This window comes from Notothenia rossii, assembly GCF_949606895.1.
Source record: "Notothenia rossii genome assembly, chromosome: 6".
Classification (NCBI taxonomy): Eukaryota; Metazoa; Chordata; class Actinopteri; order Perciformes; family Nototheniidae; genus Notothenia; species Notothenia rossii.
Genome location: NC_136909.1, coordinates 22447324 through 22465392, shown reverse-complemented (window position 1 = coordinate 22465392; position 18069 = coordinate 22447324). Strand labels below are relative to the sequence as shown.

At 41.5% G+C, this 18069-nt stretch overlaps 1 protein-coding gene across 3 annotated transcripts in view; it reads right to left on the bottom strand.

The window, feature by feature from the left end:
- The window catches only part of ipo11 (importin 11), a 126924-nt gene that overhangs the window by 99683 nt on the left and 9172 nt on the right, over positions 1-18069 (bottom strand). For all 3 annotated transcript variants that reach the window (XM_079688104.1, XM_079688102.1, XM_079688103.1), the window contains exons 6-7: positions 13027-13159; positions 12179-12237 (exon numbers count right to left, since the gene is read on the bottom strand). In XM_079688104.1, the coding sequence (XP_079544230.1) occupies positions 12179-12237; positions 13027-13159 (192 nt within the window). The remainder of the gene's footprint in view (positions 1-12178; positions 12238-13026; positions 13160-18069) is intronic.

Here is an 18069-nt window from a genome sequence, read left to right as displayed (position 1 = left end):
CAGAAGCAGATATATTAACAAGAGAATAACTTTAGTGTGTGTTGCGTGTGTGTTGCAGGTGTATCAATGCAAAGGAAAACCCGCCTCTGTACTCAGAAGCATAAATAAAAGTGCTGGCTTCACATTATGAAAGAAAATCAATTTCTGGGGCCTGGTGCAGATGTGGCTTAAGATAGGAAATGAGATGATAGATGGGGATACAATCGGTTTAGTTTTGCCTCAATGTTCAGCCATGAGATCAACAGCACTTTCTTTAGTCACACACCAAGCAGGCAAAGCCTTCAAGTATAGCTCCAAAGAGAATTCAGTGATAAAAGAGAAGGCTGGGAGATGTTGAAAAACAACACTTGCGACAGGCAACTGTTAAACTAATGGTGGGATTAGGAAAATATGGGGATGCAAGATGGGTGTAAAAATAGAGGGATAACAAAAACTGAAATAGAACATGGAGGAAATGCTTAAAGAGCAACTTCCAGGTTAAAGACACCTGTAAATAAATGTGTAGGAAAATGATGAATACACTAGATTTTCAAAAAAATATACAGAAATATACACGACAGTGACATCTGGCGTCGTTTTTGTAAGAAATGTTCACTTCCGCATAAAAAAGCCTCGGCACGTGACCTCCCGCGTGTGACGTAACACGGGGGACCTAAGGGGGAGAGCGGCCGGTGTAACGTATTAATAAACATGGATCCCAATGCTAGTTTCGACACAGAAGAAGTTGAACATGAATATTCGAATGCATATGACGGACCACAACCTTATAATTATGAGCCTGCTAGGCGTCCAAGAGACCAGGAGCAGTGGGGGGGGGGGAGAGAGAAGTAATACGGTTTCCTGATAAAGCTGTGGAGAGTATGTGCTGCAGGGAGGTGGATGCACAACGCACCCAGGAACGAACGCTAGCTCCGGTCCTTTTTACTGTGGACTCGATGTCCTGACAGGCTGGTCTTTGTGCAACCTGCACAAACACAATGCTGCACCATGATTACAAATGGTGAAATACAATGTAAAACTACCGAAAAATACCAGCTCCTTAAAACACAACCGCTCTACTCAACGCAACTCTACTATACCCGCAGTCACAGAGCGGAGATGTTTCCCCTGCGTGATGTAATATGACGCGTTTGACGTATGACCTTAAAAAAAAAAGCCGTTTTTAAGAGCAGAGCTAAAAATTGCTCCTTTCCCTCTGAATTCCTGCCCTTATGTCTCGTAAAACATATCAAATCCTGCATTCACTTTTTTAATTGTAATTTTCAAGCAAGTTTAAGCATAAATGTAGAAAAAATAAAAACCTGCAAGATGCTCTTTAAGCAGAAAGGAGTGCTAAGAGAAGATTTCCGCTGAATAAAAAAAGGTTTGACAACTACAGACTTAGAGAAATGAGGCTCCGGCAGTTCTGGGGGGAAATAAGAAGCTAAAGTTAAAGGAAATGAATGGCAGCTAAATGGATTGCGCTGTTAAGAATTGACAAATCGAGACAGACAAGAGTTCGGTGGACATCGAACGGGCATGTCAGCAGTAATTAAAAGATAAAAAGTAGTTTGTACAGAGAGAAGAGTGTTGACTAAACCACCGAGTTCAGTAAAGAAAGAATTAAAACAGTGGTTAAGAATTTAAGATTTAAGTTGGTGTTTTTTCTTTTTTGCGCTGTGAGGTCAAGTTTGAGTGCACTGACTTGCTCCAGGTTTAGAATTATGCAAAGTACAGTTTTTTGCTCAACTGAATCATATAATCTGTATTTTGCATTAAAAATGACAAAAAGATGCTCGTTAGCCACTGGATGTTGCAAACCCACATACTGAGAAGCAGACCGATATATATCAACAGAACAATCTGTTAGTTTCTGATCGATTGAGATCTATTCTACCCCCCCTTTAGTGCCTGTTTGGTAATCTTGCTGGCTTGATTATCAGTCATTCAACTGAAAAATGCATTTTAAAATTGATCACTGTGGCAGACTATGTGAGAAATTACAATGCTCCTCATTCTCAGTGGCAGTGTGTTCCAACTCCCCACTTTTCACTGCAATGTGCTGATTAGAAACTATAAACAGTGTGAAAACAGTGGCTTTAAGGGTCAATCACTTTGTATTTGTGCTCCAAAGAACAAAACAAGCATTTTAATTAGCCTAAGACAATTCTCAAGTTGTATTCAATTCAGAAGAGCGGCATATTTGACACATGAAGAGCAAACTACAATATGTTGACGTTTACCGCATAATCCAGCCTAAAAGCAGCACAGTTGCTGCTGCCTGCGGTACTTAAAGCTTAGAATTGTGTTTTGTTTGTTTAGTTTTTATTTGCTCACAAGTTTGTTTGACACCGGAGTTGCAGGAGAAAGAAAAAGTCTGGAACTGATATTTAACCTGTTTCCTGTGCTTTGATAGGTCAGTAGGATGTGTTTTTTTTTGTGTTGACCTCTTTTGTTTTGTTTCGCAGGACAAGTTACCCACCGTCATGGGACCAAAAACCCAGAGTTAACCCTAACATGACCAAATCCTTCCCAGAGTACAGTCCCTATTTCTAGTGATATGTGTAAAGATGATAGAAGTAACATGTGAGAGGAGGTAAAGTAATAATAATAATTCATTTATTTTATATAGGCGCCTTTCAAGGCTCTCAAGGTCAACGTACAAACACATAAAAAACAAGATACACAATACATAACACCAGCATAAGAGACATAAACAAGTCAATGCAGTATATAAATCAATCAAAGTGTTAAGATAACAACACTGGTTGCCATTTCCAAATAATATTAAAACAAATTTCAATGGATAAATGTGCCTCCATAAATAACCAACTTCCAAAATGGGTCAATAACTTTGTATGTGTGCTCTCCACATGCCATCCGTGCTCAGGGGCTAAAGATTGATTTTGAAAGTCAAAGTACACAAAAACAACAAATTAGGTTGCTCGACAAAGCACAAGCATATTCACAGCCGATTGCACATCATGCAGATATGTGTCGGGCATATTATTATGATTCACCGTTACAGTCCGACGTGCTGGGGACAGCCGGCTGAACCACACGGCATGAAAATACTCTTACAGATGGGATCCTTTGTTTCTCTGCAAGTGGCTAAATACTTCTACAATAGGGAACCTGCATGTCCTTTCCCTAGTCAGAGATAACCTTGAATTCAGACTTTAAAACTAACAATGTATTATAATGTAGCAGTTTTCTCTGCATCAATCCCCACGACAGGGCGGAGGGAAGGAAGGAAGAGAAAATTGAGAGTTGATATCTCATCAACAACTTGCTTACATCCTCAATAAGTCGGATAAAAAGAGCACGTTTAAACCATCCCATGAACCTACACACATCCAAGTGAAGCGACAATAATCAAAACAACCATCACGCAACCTTCAGGCTGTAGGCTAAAAGTTGTCTCATTAGTAAAATAATAGAGTGTGTAAACAAAACTACTGCGGTCATAACATTTATTTTCCATCTCCTAGTTGACAGGAAAGAACGAGAAAAACAAATGAACCAATAAAAGAAAATATATGAAGAGAAACAAAGACAGAGACAAAGAGAGCGCAGTAGCAAACAAACTGACCTTAATGAATGTATGGTATTTCAAGGATAGATCCAGCCAAACAAATAGTTTTAAAGTTTTAAATATCAATTATTGTGTTTAATACTTTCTAAATCCATCATACAGGCATCACTTGATCATGGATTTATTCGAAAAGATTTGATGTTTTGGTCACAAGATGCTTGTCACGGCTGCTGTCTTCCTGGTCCTCTTAAGTGTGTTACTCTGTTTTGTATGTAAATGAGCTGTGCGGTTGCCCTGACATGATTGGCTGCCATCTCCTGGTCCGCCTCCTGAAGATTGTGATTGGAGCACGCCGGGCCCGACATGCTCCAATCCCCGAGCCATCCCAGCACACACCTGCCGGAGATGACGCTACAAAGCCTGGGGACAGCTATCACTCTGGAGGCTCTACTGCGATCAGACACCTCACTCATTTTTGCTCCGGTGTCGTGGACACGTGAGACTGTCAGAACTTGTGTGATCCGTGGTTAGTGTTGTGTGTTAGCGTGTTGTTATATGTGCTTAGAGTAGCGTGTGGTATATGTGTTTAGAGTAGTGTGTTTAGATATGTGCTAGAGTAGCGTGTTTTGGTTTCCCTGTGTTAGCTGCATTTCCCTGCGGCCTCTCTCATTAGCAGTGATTAGTAGTAATTAGTAGTGTTGTCAGGTGTGGATTTTGGCTCATCTTTAGAGTCCTCCTTCTGTTTAGCAGTTTACCTGTGCCCTTTTGGCTGTTTAGTTTGGCTTAGGCTATATTTGCCCTCTTTTGTTGTACACCTGTTTGTTATCCCATTAAACCCTATTATAATTAATTACCAATTCCAGTGGGTTCATAACATACATGGGGGCTCGTCCGGGATCATTCATCTGAATCCTGGGGTTATAAGTGGGTTTGGTGGTAACAGGTAAAACTTTGAGTGCAGTTCACCTGGGTATGGCATCGTTTGATTTAAAGTCCTTTTTAATCAGACCGTCAGTTGAGCAGTTGGATCAGTGTCGTAAGGAAGACCTGGTGGAGATTGCGCAACACTTCAGGCTCACGGAGGTAAGGCAGTTATTAAAAGTGGATTTAAAGGCTGTCATTGTGGATGAGTTGGTGGAACGGGGTAATCTTGTGTTGCCTGCAATATCTGATGCGGTACCGGAAGATTGGGAGACGCAAGAGCTTGAGATGGAGCCTTCAGCTGCTCAGGGAGAGGGTGGGGACAGTGGAGACAGTGAGGACAACGGGCGGTTTACACCACCGCTCGCGTTGCCTTGCCATGAAGCACTATCCCCTGGTGGCTCAGTTGGGTCCCGAGAGGGGGCTAAACTAAAGGTCTGTCTCCCTCGTCTTCAGCTGGACGCAACAGACAAAGAGCAGAGCAGACAAATACAGTTTCAGCTGGAAGTAAGGAAGCTGGAGATTGAGGCCGACAAAGCAGTCAGGTTGCGTCAGCTGGAGTTGGACTCGCAACTGCACGCATCCGGCGCTTTTGTCCCGGCCGTAGGATTTCATCCACCCGCCTTTGACGTGAGTAAACATCTATCATTAGTGCCAATCTTTAGGGAGACTGAAGTGGACGCATATTTTGGCGCATTTGAGCGCATTGCTGCAGCGCTGCGGTGGCCGGCTGAATCGTGGGCACTCCTGGTGCAATGTAAAATTCACGGGAGAGCTCAGGAAGCAGTGGCTGCTCTTTCTTTGGAAGAAAGTCTTTATTATGACTGTTAAAAAAGCTATCCTCAGAGTGTACGAACTCATTCCCGAAGCTTACAGACAGAAATGTAGACACCTTAGGAAGGGTCCTAACCAGTAAAAGGGATGCGGTTTGCGAAGTGGATTTCTTCCTGTAAAGCCGCGGATTATACCGCTCTGAGGGAATTGATTATGTTGGAGGAATTCAAGAAATGTTTGCCTGACCGCATTGCTGAGTACTTGAATGAACAAAAAGTAAGTTCCCTCCCGACTGCTGCTGTGTTAGCCGACGAATATGTACTGACACATAAATCTGTGTTCACCCCGGTCTTTACTGAGAGGTGACGCAGTGTGTCCGCCGCACCATTCTCTGAGCCGTTAAATGTGTATAGAGTAACAAGAGAGGCGAGGAAGTGCTTTTACTGTCACCAACCTGGACATGTCATCACCAACTGTGTAGCTCTGAAGCGTAAGGAACAGCGGCAGAATAGGACCCCGCCAAAAGGCACACACACGCGCGCGCACAGGCAAGTAAAGGTGACTCTGATGTCTCATTGTTTGAGCCTGTTTTTGTGCCGGTGCTTCCAGATAAAGCTGTGGCAGAGGAAAAGTCAGTAGAGGTTGATTCCCCTTCTCGCGAGGATGTCGCGAGACCAGCGCAACATGCCGGCTCAGACACGCCTCCCCGGTAATCCGAGAGTCTGCTAGGCTATCAGTTAGTCACTTTCAGTCTGTTGTTAGCCTTACGGTACCTTGAGATTTGTGTGGGATCTAGCTCTTGGGTAATTGTTATGTGTATTTGCTGCGATCCCTTCATGTTATGGACTCGCCTGTACTGGCACCGCCAGCGGCTCACGCAATGGGCTCTGATCGAGCGGGACTACCAGGTTAGATACCCGTCAAATAAAAGAGCTCAGAGAGTGTGTTGGCCGATGTTTTGTCCAGGTTGGTTGGTGTTATTCGTGTGTGTGTGTTACTAGATTGGATTGTTAGTGTGTGTAATTTCACAAAACCTGTGGGTTTGGGTCTTAAAGGGGGGGGGGGGGGAGTGTGTCACGGCTGCTGTCTTCCTGGTCCTCCTAAGTGTGTTACTCTGTTTTGTATGTAAATGAGCTGTGCGGTTGCCCTGACATGATTGGCTGCCATCTCCTGGTCCGCCTCCTGAAGATTGTGATTGGGGCACGCCGGGCCCGACGCGCTCCAATCCCCGAGCCATCCCAGCGCACACCTGCCGGAGATGACGCTACAAAGCCTGAAGACAGCTATCACTCTGGAGGCTCTGCTACGATCAGACACCTCACTAATTTTTGCTCCGGTGTCGTGGACACGTTAGACTCATAGACTGTATATATAAATGGACGTAGTGTCCATGACGTCACCCATAGGATTCTGCAGAGTTGCCGAGAAGCCCTTAGTAGGCGGAGTTGGCCACTAACGGCTTGACAGCAACGTCAGAGTCTAATCCCACCTGCTCCAAATAAGGGCAAAGAGGCGGAGCCGAGGCGGGACCTGCTGCCTCCGAACTGGAAGTAAACAGAGCTAGCTCAGGCTAAGAAGCTAAGCTAACATGAAATACATGCATACCAAGTTACTGCCAACAGTGTAGTTCCCCTATATAAACGTTACATTCACAATCAAATGAGACAATCTGCAAGAGAATTAGCTGTATTTTGTTATTCTTAATGCTTGTCATTCACATGTTAAGAAAAGAAGTACAAATACATAGCAGAACAATTGTGGCGATGTTCAGCTTCATAATCCTTGTTCAACATCATTTATTTAGCTACTACTACAGCAGGCGAACCAAGTCTGCGTTTCGCTGCATTCCTTGATCTCCAGTTATAACAACAGACTCCACCGCCCGGACCTAAAGGAGCCGCTGTGGGCTAGCTCCGGGACGCCGGCTGGAGCTAGCCCCCTGCGGCTCCGTTAGCTCCGGCGTCCACCACTGGGATAATTGGGTCCCCTATTAACATTTGCTCCCGTTTAGCATTATGGGCGTCATAGACTATAAAAGTCTTACCCAAGGCTGAATCATAAACTAAAATGTATATGTATGTATACAGGGTTGCGTCCTTAGCTGGCTAATAAGTAACAAGCTAAGCTACTAAGCACACAAACACCTGCGAACGGGGTTAACATGTATAATATTATAATTTTAGACTTCTTGGAAGTTCTGTTAGTACATTCAAGCGCACAGCACAACATTTTACTTGTCTGGTATTTGTAACAATATTCCCTAAAAGGCACAATCACCACGAACACGGCTAAAGCTAAAGGGTCAAGTACATTACTATGACTAACTAAGGTTGTAGCCTCTATGGTTGTAGCCTAGCAGAGTGGACAAGTTGCTGTTAGCTGACAGTGAGGCATGTACATGTCCATCAAAGTGACCACGCCCTAATTTATGCAAAAACTTTAAGACCTAATATAAATAAAAGGGTCGTGTTAGAAAACAATTCACTCACAGATTCATAATCATGAAGGTGGAATCCAACTATATCGATAATAATATTTATTGCATCCATGGGTAGAAACTTTTTTTTTTCTGCTGTAAAGTTGGGCATTTTAACATGGGAGTCTATGGAAATTGCTCCTTTCTGCAGTCAGTCCCTAGCATCCCATGTATGAACTGCAGTGTGTGGCATTTCCTTATTGGCGTCCCGGCTGTTCCCCAGAGTTTGCCGCTTGGTTAGACTGTCAGAACTTGTGTGATCCGTGGTTAGTGTTGTGTGTTAGCGTGTTGTTATATGTGCTTAGAGTAGCGTGTGGTATATGTGTTTAGAGTAGTGTGTTTAGATATGTGTTAGAGTAGCGTGTTTTGGTTTGTTAGGTGTGTTAGCTGCATTTCCCTGCGGCCTCTCATTAGCAGTGATTAGTAGTAATTAGTAGTGTTGTCAGGTGTGGATTTTGGCTCACCTTTAGAGTCCTCCTTCTGTTTAGCAGTTTACCTGTGCCCTTTTGGCTCTTTAGTTTGGCTTAGGCTATATTTGCCCTCTTTTGTTGTACACCTGTTTGTTATCCCATTAAACCCTATTATAATTAATTACCAATTGTGTTGCCTTCCTCATCCCTAGTGGGTTTGTAACATGTTTCTGAAGACACATTTAAGAGGATATCTTGAAAAAGGTCCCTGTGATTGAAAATCTTTAACAACAAATCGATGCATTTCTTTCAAATTGGACTCTTGGGGAAATGATTCTCTGCACCACACAGAAAACCAAATAAAAAGTGGTGTGCATGTGGCCTTGTTCTCTTTTGATCAATCCGGGTAAATATATACTTTGTTGGTTTTTGTTTGTGAGCTCCCTTTAAATCAAGATTACTTTTTTATATGTTTAGCACCACTATTCATGCGTCTTGAACTTAAGTTGTCTCTTACCATAATTTCTTTGTTCATTTGTTTTAGCCGCATTGCCAGCATTCTATTGGCCTTATTACCTGACTATTTTTTTTTTATTTGACAAATGCTGTTTCTTCATGTTCTTGCAAGTGCGCTCTGCAAAGTCACAGAGGCCTATGATGTGTCACACTCATATGTCTCTTTAATATTTGTAGACTATTTTCAGCTTTTTCATTAATTCTTCAGAAGTAGTATTCAGATTTGACTTCATCTTTCAATCCTCTCCATCCTTTATCAGTTGAGTAGCAAATTATCCATGACTTTAAATGCTTCCCATACTATCTAAATCAGGGGTGCTCATTACGTCGATCGCAAAGGTAGTGTGGGTAGATCGCATGGCATTGACATTTTTTTTTTTTTTAAAGTTAGCCTATCATCCATCCTGACTATGGCATTTGATTGACGTACAGGTAAGCCAGTCTGAGTTGTATTGTGCCATACAGGTTCATGCAGTTATGAGGGGGCCTCACCTCCTCTATTATCACTATTATGCGCTTATGCGGCGGAATTAGTGTAAGCGCCACAGTTTATCCGCCGTTTACTCCACTAGCACCACCCCCCCCCCCCCCCCCCCCCCCCCCCCTCGTGCTCGAGACACAGATTGGGCAGGGGCGGCCCTGTAGGTCAGGGGCGGGGAACCTTTTTCCTCTCAAGGGCCATTTCAATTTTTACAACATCCTTCGAGGGCCGCACAAATTATTGAACTCAACGTCTGCTTAAAAAACTCAAATCACAGCCCATTCATTTCGCGTTTCTTTCATGCTGTGCAAAGAAAAAGCAACCTCTTAATCCAGATATTTGACCATGACCCGCGCAATCATGGACCGTGGCATGAACACCAAAGCAGAAAGATATGGACACAAGATGTGTGCAAATGTATTTAGTTTCATATCCATGTGGACATGATTTTGGGGGGGGGGGGGCAGATCTAACCTCATCTAGGGGGGTTTGGGGGCATGCACCACCAGGAAAAAAATATTTAAATGTTGAAGTTAAAAGCATCAATCTGGTGCACTTTGAGAGTAACATGAAGAGATCTATGGATACATCTCTCAACACCCATATGAAACAGAACTGAAAGCAGATTCTTTTCTTTATGGATATTTTACAAATCACTTCCCTTTTAAACTGTATTCTTGTTTATTAATAACAACTTTTTTTTACTGTCATATTAGTATTGTATACCTGTTTACTTTATTCTCTTATTTTTCTATAACTATAATGATCATATAAAGATGTGCCTTTACCTCACTGGTTGGAGAAAAAGCTTCTTATATTCGTTAGCATAGCTAGCTAACCAGATGCTAATAACAACAACGTTATTGACTGTATGATCAGTATGACAGATGAACAGATCGCCACTGGGCTTTCAACTAAAGACACAGCCACGCAAAGGAGGAGGCCGGAGGTTCCCCACCCCTGCTGTAGGTAGATCTTTTGGGCATGGTCATTTTAAAAGTAGCTCCCAACCTGAAAAGGTGTGGGCACCCCTGATCTAAATGTTTGATACTGACTTTTTACATAAATGAGGAAGAAAACATGCATAAATGACAGCGGTATTACAAAGTGCGCTGTAGAAACAACTTGAGATGAGTGTCCCTAAAAGCCATCCAGGTTAAAAGCTTCAGTCCTGGTAAATAATTTAATCCTAAATGCATCCGAGCATTTCTTTTCCTTTGTAATACAAAAATAAGAAAACAAACTCTCCCTTTCATATATACTTTGTTACCTAAAACCTTATTTATCTGAAACATTTAATGCTATGCTTTCCACAAACCACAGTGTTTCCCCTATATACAAATAGTGGCGGCGCGGCGCCGCTGCTGAAATATGAGTCCCGCTGCTAGGGGGCGCCAGCCAGGTACCCAAAAAAAAAGAATATATATTTATTTTTACTTTATTTTTTTTATTTTTTTAAATAATAATAAGTTGCGACCCTTTTTCATTTTTGATTGTTTGTTATGTAGATTTGTAGTATTTGTGTTACTGGCATAGGGCGCCAGATCTGGGGGGCGCTGCGCTGGTACCTCTGGGAGGGAAAAAACATTTTTGACTGTTGGCGCTCATCCAAATGTTCGGCCTTCATGTAACAACATTCATAATGAAGTAAATGTAACACCCTTTTCACCCCGGTTACACGTTTAATTTGCCCTGTACGGTGGGCGCTGTAAGTGATGAAAGTGGGGGATGTTGGCTTATCAGGCGCCCGCAGCTCACAGCCAAAGCGCGAGCGTGGTAGCGAGAGAGCGAGCAAGGGAGAGGGAGCACCGGTACCGGCGCTGTTGCTATTAGAATCTGGTGCTAACTGCGCTAACGGATATAAGAAGTAGATGTTTCTACAACCAGGGTGGAGGAGAGCTCTCCTGTCAGACTGAGAGGCTCAGTGAGGTTAAGGACTGAGTATTTAGATAGTTAGTTTTAGTCTAAGTCATCTCAGTGGGTCTCAAACATTTTGACCACAAATTATGTAAACACATATTTTCAAGGCACTCCTTCATAATTATTAGGATAAATAAGAACAGGTTTGAAATCATTCCAATGTATACTATAGGAAAGTTAACCAAAAATATTGTTTAAAGTTGGAGAGATACAAAAATATGCATAAATAAATGTTAACTAGGTAAAATAACATATGAATGAACAACAAAAATAAAATAAGCTACCTTTATTTGTTATTGGTTATGGTAGGTTATTGGTTATGTTCACATACTTATTTGATTATTAAAATGTAAACCGATCTGTTTCATATAGGCGTTTTAGAGTTGTACCCCCTAGATCAGGTCTCTAGTAATTGTGTGCTCAAAGTTCACCAGATTGAAGCATTTTACTGTAAAATGTTCAAAATCATACCCCCGGACCCCCCTAGAGGATGTGACGTACACCCCCAATTCAAACATGTTCATACAATACTGAATACATTTGAAGCCATTTTGATATTTACCTATGTCAATACGTTTCTGTTTTTGCAGTGTATTTGTTTTTTGTAGAGATTTTTCATTTATTCTTTATACATAAAATGTCGCCTAAAATCTCACCAAGGGCAGCAAATTGTCTAGAACCGGCCCTGGTACTAGGCCTCAAGAGCCTTTCTTGTGCCGACACATAGAAACAAATTGGCGCACTTTGCGCCCCGCTCAAATTATGCTGGGCCAACGTGCCATGACTCCATCCTAGGGGAAACACTGAACCTTGATTGGCCCAACAGGAAGTAGTCAGAATCTGCAGCCGGGGCATTTCGTTTAAATGATTCCATTAGCTCTAAGCCATGGGGGAACCAAAACCAGACACATGCGTCATGTTTTTCTTAACCAGAGAGATTTATCCTAAATTGAATTAACAGTTTCATGGTGTTGGACTGGAGCACAGAGTGGGAGAATTGCTCTATTTGAAGCAAGACAAAAAAAAAACTTTCAATCTTCCAGACCGTTCACATATTGCACACTATGATTGGAGTCATTTTCATCTCAAAACACCCACAGCAAAAATGTCAGCTTTCCAAAAACTATGAGAGGTTCTTAACAGCCACAGCTGAACTTAAGGCTTACCATCACTTCCATATTCTGTTGTGGCTCTTGAAATCCAAAAACTGTCAGCTTGCGTAGCACTGAGGGGGGGGCAGATACAAAAACAATCAGTATGCAGGATGTCACTAATTGCAAATTAAACACCACTTAATTTAGTTTCACAAAGTACTTGCCCATATGAATAATTCCAGAAGTTCACAAAATGCCATCCTAATTAAGATTTCTTAATAGTTTAAATCATGTGATCAATGCAAAAGGATGGGCAGTCAGTTGTTGAGGCCATGATTTCCTTACCAGTTTGTATTTATAAACTAGAAAATGTGTGTGACTGAACTTTTACAGCTCTTCTCCCCTCTAGCTGTGATGTCACTCTATGTATTAACGAGCTCTCCCATACACACCCATTATAAAATGTGAAACCGTGTGAAGTTTTCACAAAACGTAAGCTGCGACGACCTAATAAAGTCCATAGTCTCAAGAACCGTTTGAACTTGTAATTTCTGTTCTACATTATAGTATGCGGAATCTGTATGGGGTCAAAGTGGGGTGTTTTTCTAGCTCTGATCAAAAGGAGTTCCCATTCATTCCTATGGGAGAAATGATCGCAGTTTTCTGCAATTTGCGTGAAAACGGCTCGGCGAATCTCTTATAAAAACATAGCAACCCGATCACGGTCATTCCGCACGTTTTGATGTGTTTTTTGTGTGTTACGTGTCAACGCTGCCGGAAGAGTAGCATGACAACATTTGTGGTGGAAGAAGGAGAATAAGATGGGATAAGTATGTCGAATACTAGACAGTCACACCGAATCAGCTCTGTGAATTAGAATGCAGGTGTGTCGTGTTTATGGGCATGATTGCAAATGTTACCTTTTAGAGAGAGCAGCGTTCTCTCCAGTGAGCCGAGGGCTGCCGCCTCATCTCTGGCATAGATCTGCTGGAAGAAGGTGTCGGTGTGGTGGCTCCACAGAGAGCAAGCAAAACTGTAGATGCCCGACGCCAGCTGCCAACAAACACAGAAAGAGCACAGTCAATCACACATGAAAATATTCTGGAACAGTGATCACATTTAACAGGCATTCGAGGTCATTCTGGTGAGAACATGAGTCGCATACGATTTTTCACACTAGATTTACATGTGTGCAAACCATCCCTTTCACATCGGAGACTCGCTAATTTCCCGTGATGCAGATGCAAATACAAAAGCACTTCCACATAATACACTCATATAGAGCAAAACAAAAGCAGGGCAAAGAGGCACGTCTGAGTCACAGGTCTTATTTGGCTCCAAATGAACTTCCCATTATAGTCACTGCCATAACACTGGGCCCAAACCAATTACATTTTCTCCCATGAATGCATTCTCCTGTAGAGGCAAAACAGGATCAGCAAAAAGGTAGATGAAAGTACGCTCAGTCCCATTAACTCTGTAGTGTGGCCCAGTGGCTCAGACAATATAATAAATCTGCCATGGCACAATAATGAGCTTTGGATTATGCTCTAGTGGTTGGTGTTTTCATAAAACAAATAAACAGAAGAGAAAATAGGTACACTAGCACATCTCAGCAACTATTCACAACACAGCGTCACCATGTTAAAGTTTCTCAGTGTGTTAAAGCAGATAAGAATGTCAGATACACTTAGATTTAGATGTGATGTTTAAAGAGATGTCCTATTACTTGATAGAGGACAAACTCACTGAAACTTAGTCTGAGAACTCATTGACAGTGTAACTGTGTTGGGGGTACCAGTGGGGAAAATCTGACAGACTTAATGATACATCTCTACTTTGACAGCACAGCATATGCTTTGATAGAGTCTTTACAGAAAACTGCAAGGCGGGAAAGATTTATTTGCATCATAGCACCTTGCATTAAACAGATAACAGACGAATCTACGACTGGCTGCTCACCAGGATGTACTTACAAATGATTCATGAGTGGTTTCCCGAATGCCATTTGGCCTTCTATGGCACGTTTGACCACCTATTAGTGCTGCACGATTAATCGAAAAAAGATTGTGATCTCGATTCAGACACCTATGCGATCTCATTTCTAAATTACGGCGATCCTATGACGCCATGCAGAATTTTTTTTAATTTTTTTTTTTTAATTATTATTATTTTGCTTCTGAATAATACCAACTTGCAATGTCAATCATACTTAAACGATGTAAAGCAAATATACTCTATACATTTAACATTAAAGTACCATGATCGCATGCAAATGGTAGTGTTCTGTCTGTCTCTCCTCCTCTCATGCAGTGTTAACGCTGCAGCCAATAGTGTTGCCAGTTTTTGCGGAAGGAATAAGCAACCAGGTCTATGAAAACAAGCGCAAAAGAACATGAGCACTTTAAACCTATATATGTCGGGTCGGCTATTTGAAAATATCTATGAAAATCTACAAGCTCACAACCGCAACAACCATTATTACTTACTACCAAGCAACTTTACAGAAAGATAAGCCCAATGTGGCTTATAATAAGTATACCTGGCAACACTCTCTGACTGCAGCACGTGAGGGCAGGAGCCGGCAGTATGTTTACAGAAGCGTTAGCATTAGCACTGATTAGCAAAGAGTGACGAGAGCGACTAGTAGTACAAGAAAAACAGAAATGAGTGACACAGAAATGAGTGACGAGGAGGTCGAGGACAATGACAACAACACCGATGAAAATCCCAGTGGCGACTCTGGCGAGAGTGAGAGGGAAGTTGTTCTTGTGCCGAAAAAAGGACCACATTCACATTCCTGTAACAAACAGGTTGGTGTTGTTGTACAGTTGGCTGTCAAATTCATTTTAGTTACTCTATGTTTTTGCTACAAGAAACTGAGACTTGGATTTAAGTCAAGCACTTTGATGTTGATGGTGTCTGTTTAAAGCCACAATAGTTGGCTCCAGGTGCCACATTTTGAATGTAGTAATGTTTGTTCAGTATTCAGCTACTACAGACTAAAGACAAAGTTATGTTTTTGTTACAAGAGAGACAAATGTTGTCCGTTTAAATTCATTGTACTCACGTGAAGTCTAAGAGTAAGAGTGCAATAAATATTTTCATTGAAACGATGAGAATCGTGTGAGAATCGTGATCTCAATTCTTATGGAGGAAAATTGTGATTCACATTTGAGCAAGAATCGTGCAGCACTACCACCTATTGATACCAAAGGTAAAACAATCTGTCTATAGGTATCCTATTGTGGAGCTTTGAGTGTTGTCATTGCCCTTCTGTTTCCTCAACAGAAAAACAGTTAAAGGACGTTAGGCCATAATGTGATTATTTTAGTGTACCGAATTAACAATTAAAATCATTTGGTGAAAAATATTATTTTTTATTTTTAAACTGCACAAGGTATTCTCAGTCATAGAGGTTCTGTATAATATTGAAGCCTGACATCAAACTAATTTCTATTTTCATATCAAGCAGATATTCTCTGTTTTTCACACTTCACGTATATAGCCTGAAGGCGTTACTACAATGCAAAAAGTGCCACCAAAATGTAACGGTGAAATGTGGGTGTTTTACAATCATCCAACCAGCATGTTTAATAGTGCCAGCACCAACAGCAGTTTCTTTAAAATATCTTCTAAAACTATTTCTTCTTTAGATAACCAAAAATGTGTCAATCAAGATTGAAATGTTGTATAATGAAGTCAGCCCCAAAGAGAAAAGCACTCCGTTACAGTATTTAAAAAAACAAAAACAATCTGACCTCCAGTTAATGAGTTTCATGAATGTTTTACAAATTATTCAAGAGAGAATTTGTTTTTTTTCCCTGAATCTCTAGAAACCATTGCAGTTGGTAAACCTTAGTTTATCCTTCTGCTGCATTTCTCTGCTCCCTTTAACAACTGCAGACAGAGACACCGGAGAGGCACATTTCTATAAACACACCATTTCCACCATCTGCAGGCTGATTCCCTTTTCCAGGAGGAAGACCTTGTTAACGCATGCCATCCAAGAAAAGTGCAGTTTTTATTTGATAGTCTGTTTTTGAACACCTGTCCAGTGGGATGATTTCCCCTCTTTTGCTACCAATAGGAACACAAAGATTGACAGTACATGTAAGCTATACGGTTGTCTCTGTGTTAATCAAGTCAGTAAAGTAACCAAAATGTCGTCGTTTGAGTATCTTAGTGTACCTTCATTTCCTCCTTCTCCCTGCATACAGCCGCCTCAATTTTCTTCATAACACCGTCACTTATTCTTATTTTATCTCTCCTCCTGTCACCAGCCGTCCTTGGTAACCTCAATCCATTTTTCTCCTGCACCCCCACTCCCTGCTTCTTAATCACCCCCTCTTTCCTTTTTCTCCCACTATCCATTTAGCTCTAGGCCAGGCAAATGAGTTGATTTCACAGCATTAGCCTCAGCGAGTGGGCCAGTAAAACCATGAGCTAGTTGATATACTGCCATTAGTGCAACATCTCCCACGATGCAGTCAACATGGTCTACAGACTGTTTTTAGATGACTAGAGAGACGTGTGCACACTCATCAAGACACGCTTAAACCCCCACACACACACGCTGAAGTACTCGTGAACACATCTTGTATCCTGTCCGTGCTAAATAAAGTGACATCAAATTAAAATGGGTAAAAGAGTACCCTTGGAAATGAAGAGATACTTGTTGTCCGATGCATATGCATTGATGTGTATAAATGGCTGATGTACCATTCATCACTCCAATCACTTTGTTCTTTAAAAAAGCAAACAAGTTGAACTTAATATAAAACTAAAGATTATCTTGTTTCAAAGCTTCACAGTTTTATTTTCAGCCCATGATTGAACAATAAGGTGTAATATTTGAGATGGAGAACAGAGCATGACCACAGACAGGCCAGAATGCCTTGACTAAATGTATTGCACATTTATCTTAAAAAGCAGCTAATGTGCTGTCACATTGCAGAAGAAGAGGACATAACAAAATGACGTCATTGAAAGGGCGTCATTTGGACCTCAAAATGTGAAAATGTGATTAAAATATACATAACAATCAATATGAAAAATGATGACAGCTACTGAAACTGAGGTCATTTACATTTTTAATTCAGACATCAGATTAAAAACGTAAACATAGACTAAGGGGTGAAGTGTGCCATATCCATGAAAATGAACAGAGGTGGATTGTCTTTCGTCTCATCACCTCTTCACAATGGTTGGCATGCTGTGCACACACACATTGGCCACCAAGTCGGTTATGTTTTGTCGGGGGGGAGAGAGCACTCCACGGTCCATTTAGCAACAAAGTCCTCAGTGCATCATTTAAAAACTGCACTGTTAAATGAGGCTCAGGCTGCCTTTGTTTCTCGTATTGCCTAAGGGCAAACATTTTGGCACAGAGGATGCATCAGCACAACGTCCAACTATTTGGTCTCTGTCCCTGCCTCTGAAGCCCATTGGTCTGTCTCTGTGACTTTTATTTTCTTAAATGTCTGTCTCAGTCTTTTCCCTGTTGGTCTTTTTGATATCCCTAAGCCCTTTCTATTCATGACCAACTGCTGAAGTCTTCTGTTCTTTGAAACCATAGATGGCAAAAAAGGGAGCCTTTGCTGATTCACGACCTCTCTGAAAGTTACGTTAAGTCACACAAACAACCGTATCTATTACACAATCTCTCTTACACACACACACACACAACACAGACACATTTGTTCCCAAACATGTCAATCTCGCTCCAATCATGCATGAAAACCGACACACAGGTATGCACAGGGAATCTGGCCATACAGCTCAGATCTGACATGTATCATATAGCAGCTAAACAGCATCTCCTAGAGGACATTTCTGAAACTGAAAACCTGCAACTGTCAAGATTATTTTTATACCGAAAAGGTTTTAGGGGGAAAACAGTTAGGGAAAAAAATAACATGATAAAGTCAGAGGGCAGAACATGAGGAAGAAAAAAAAAGAGA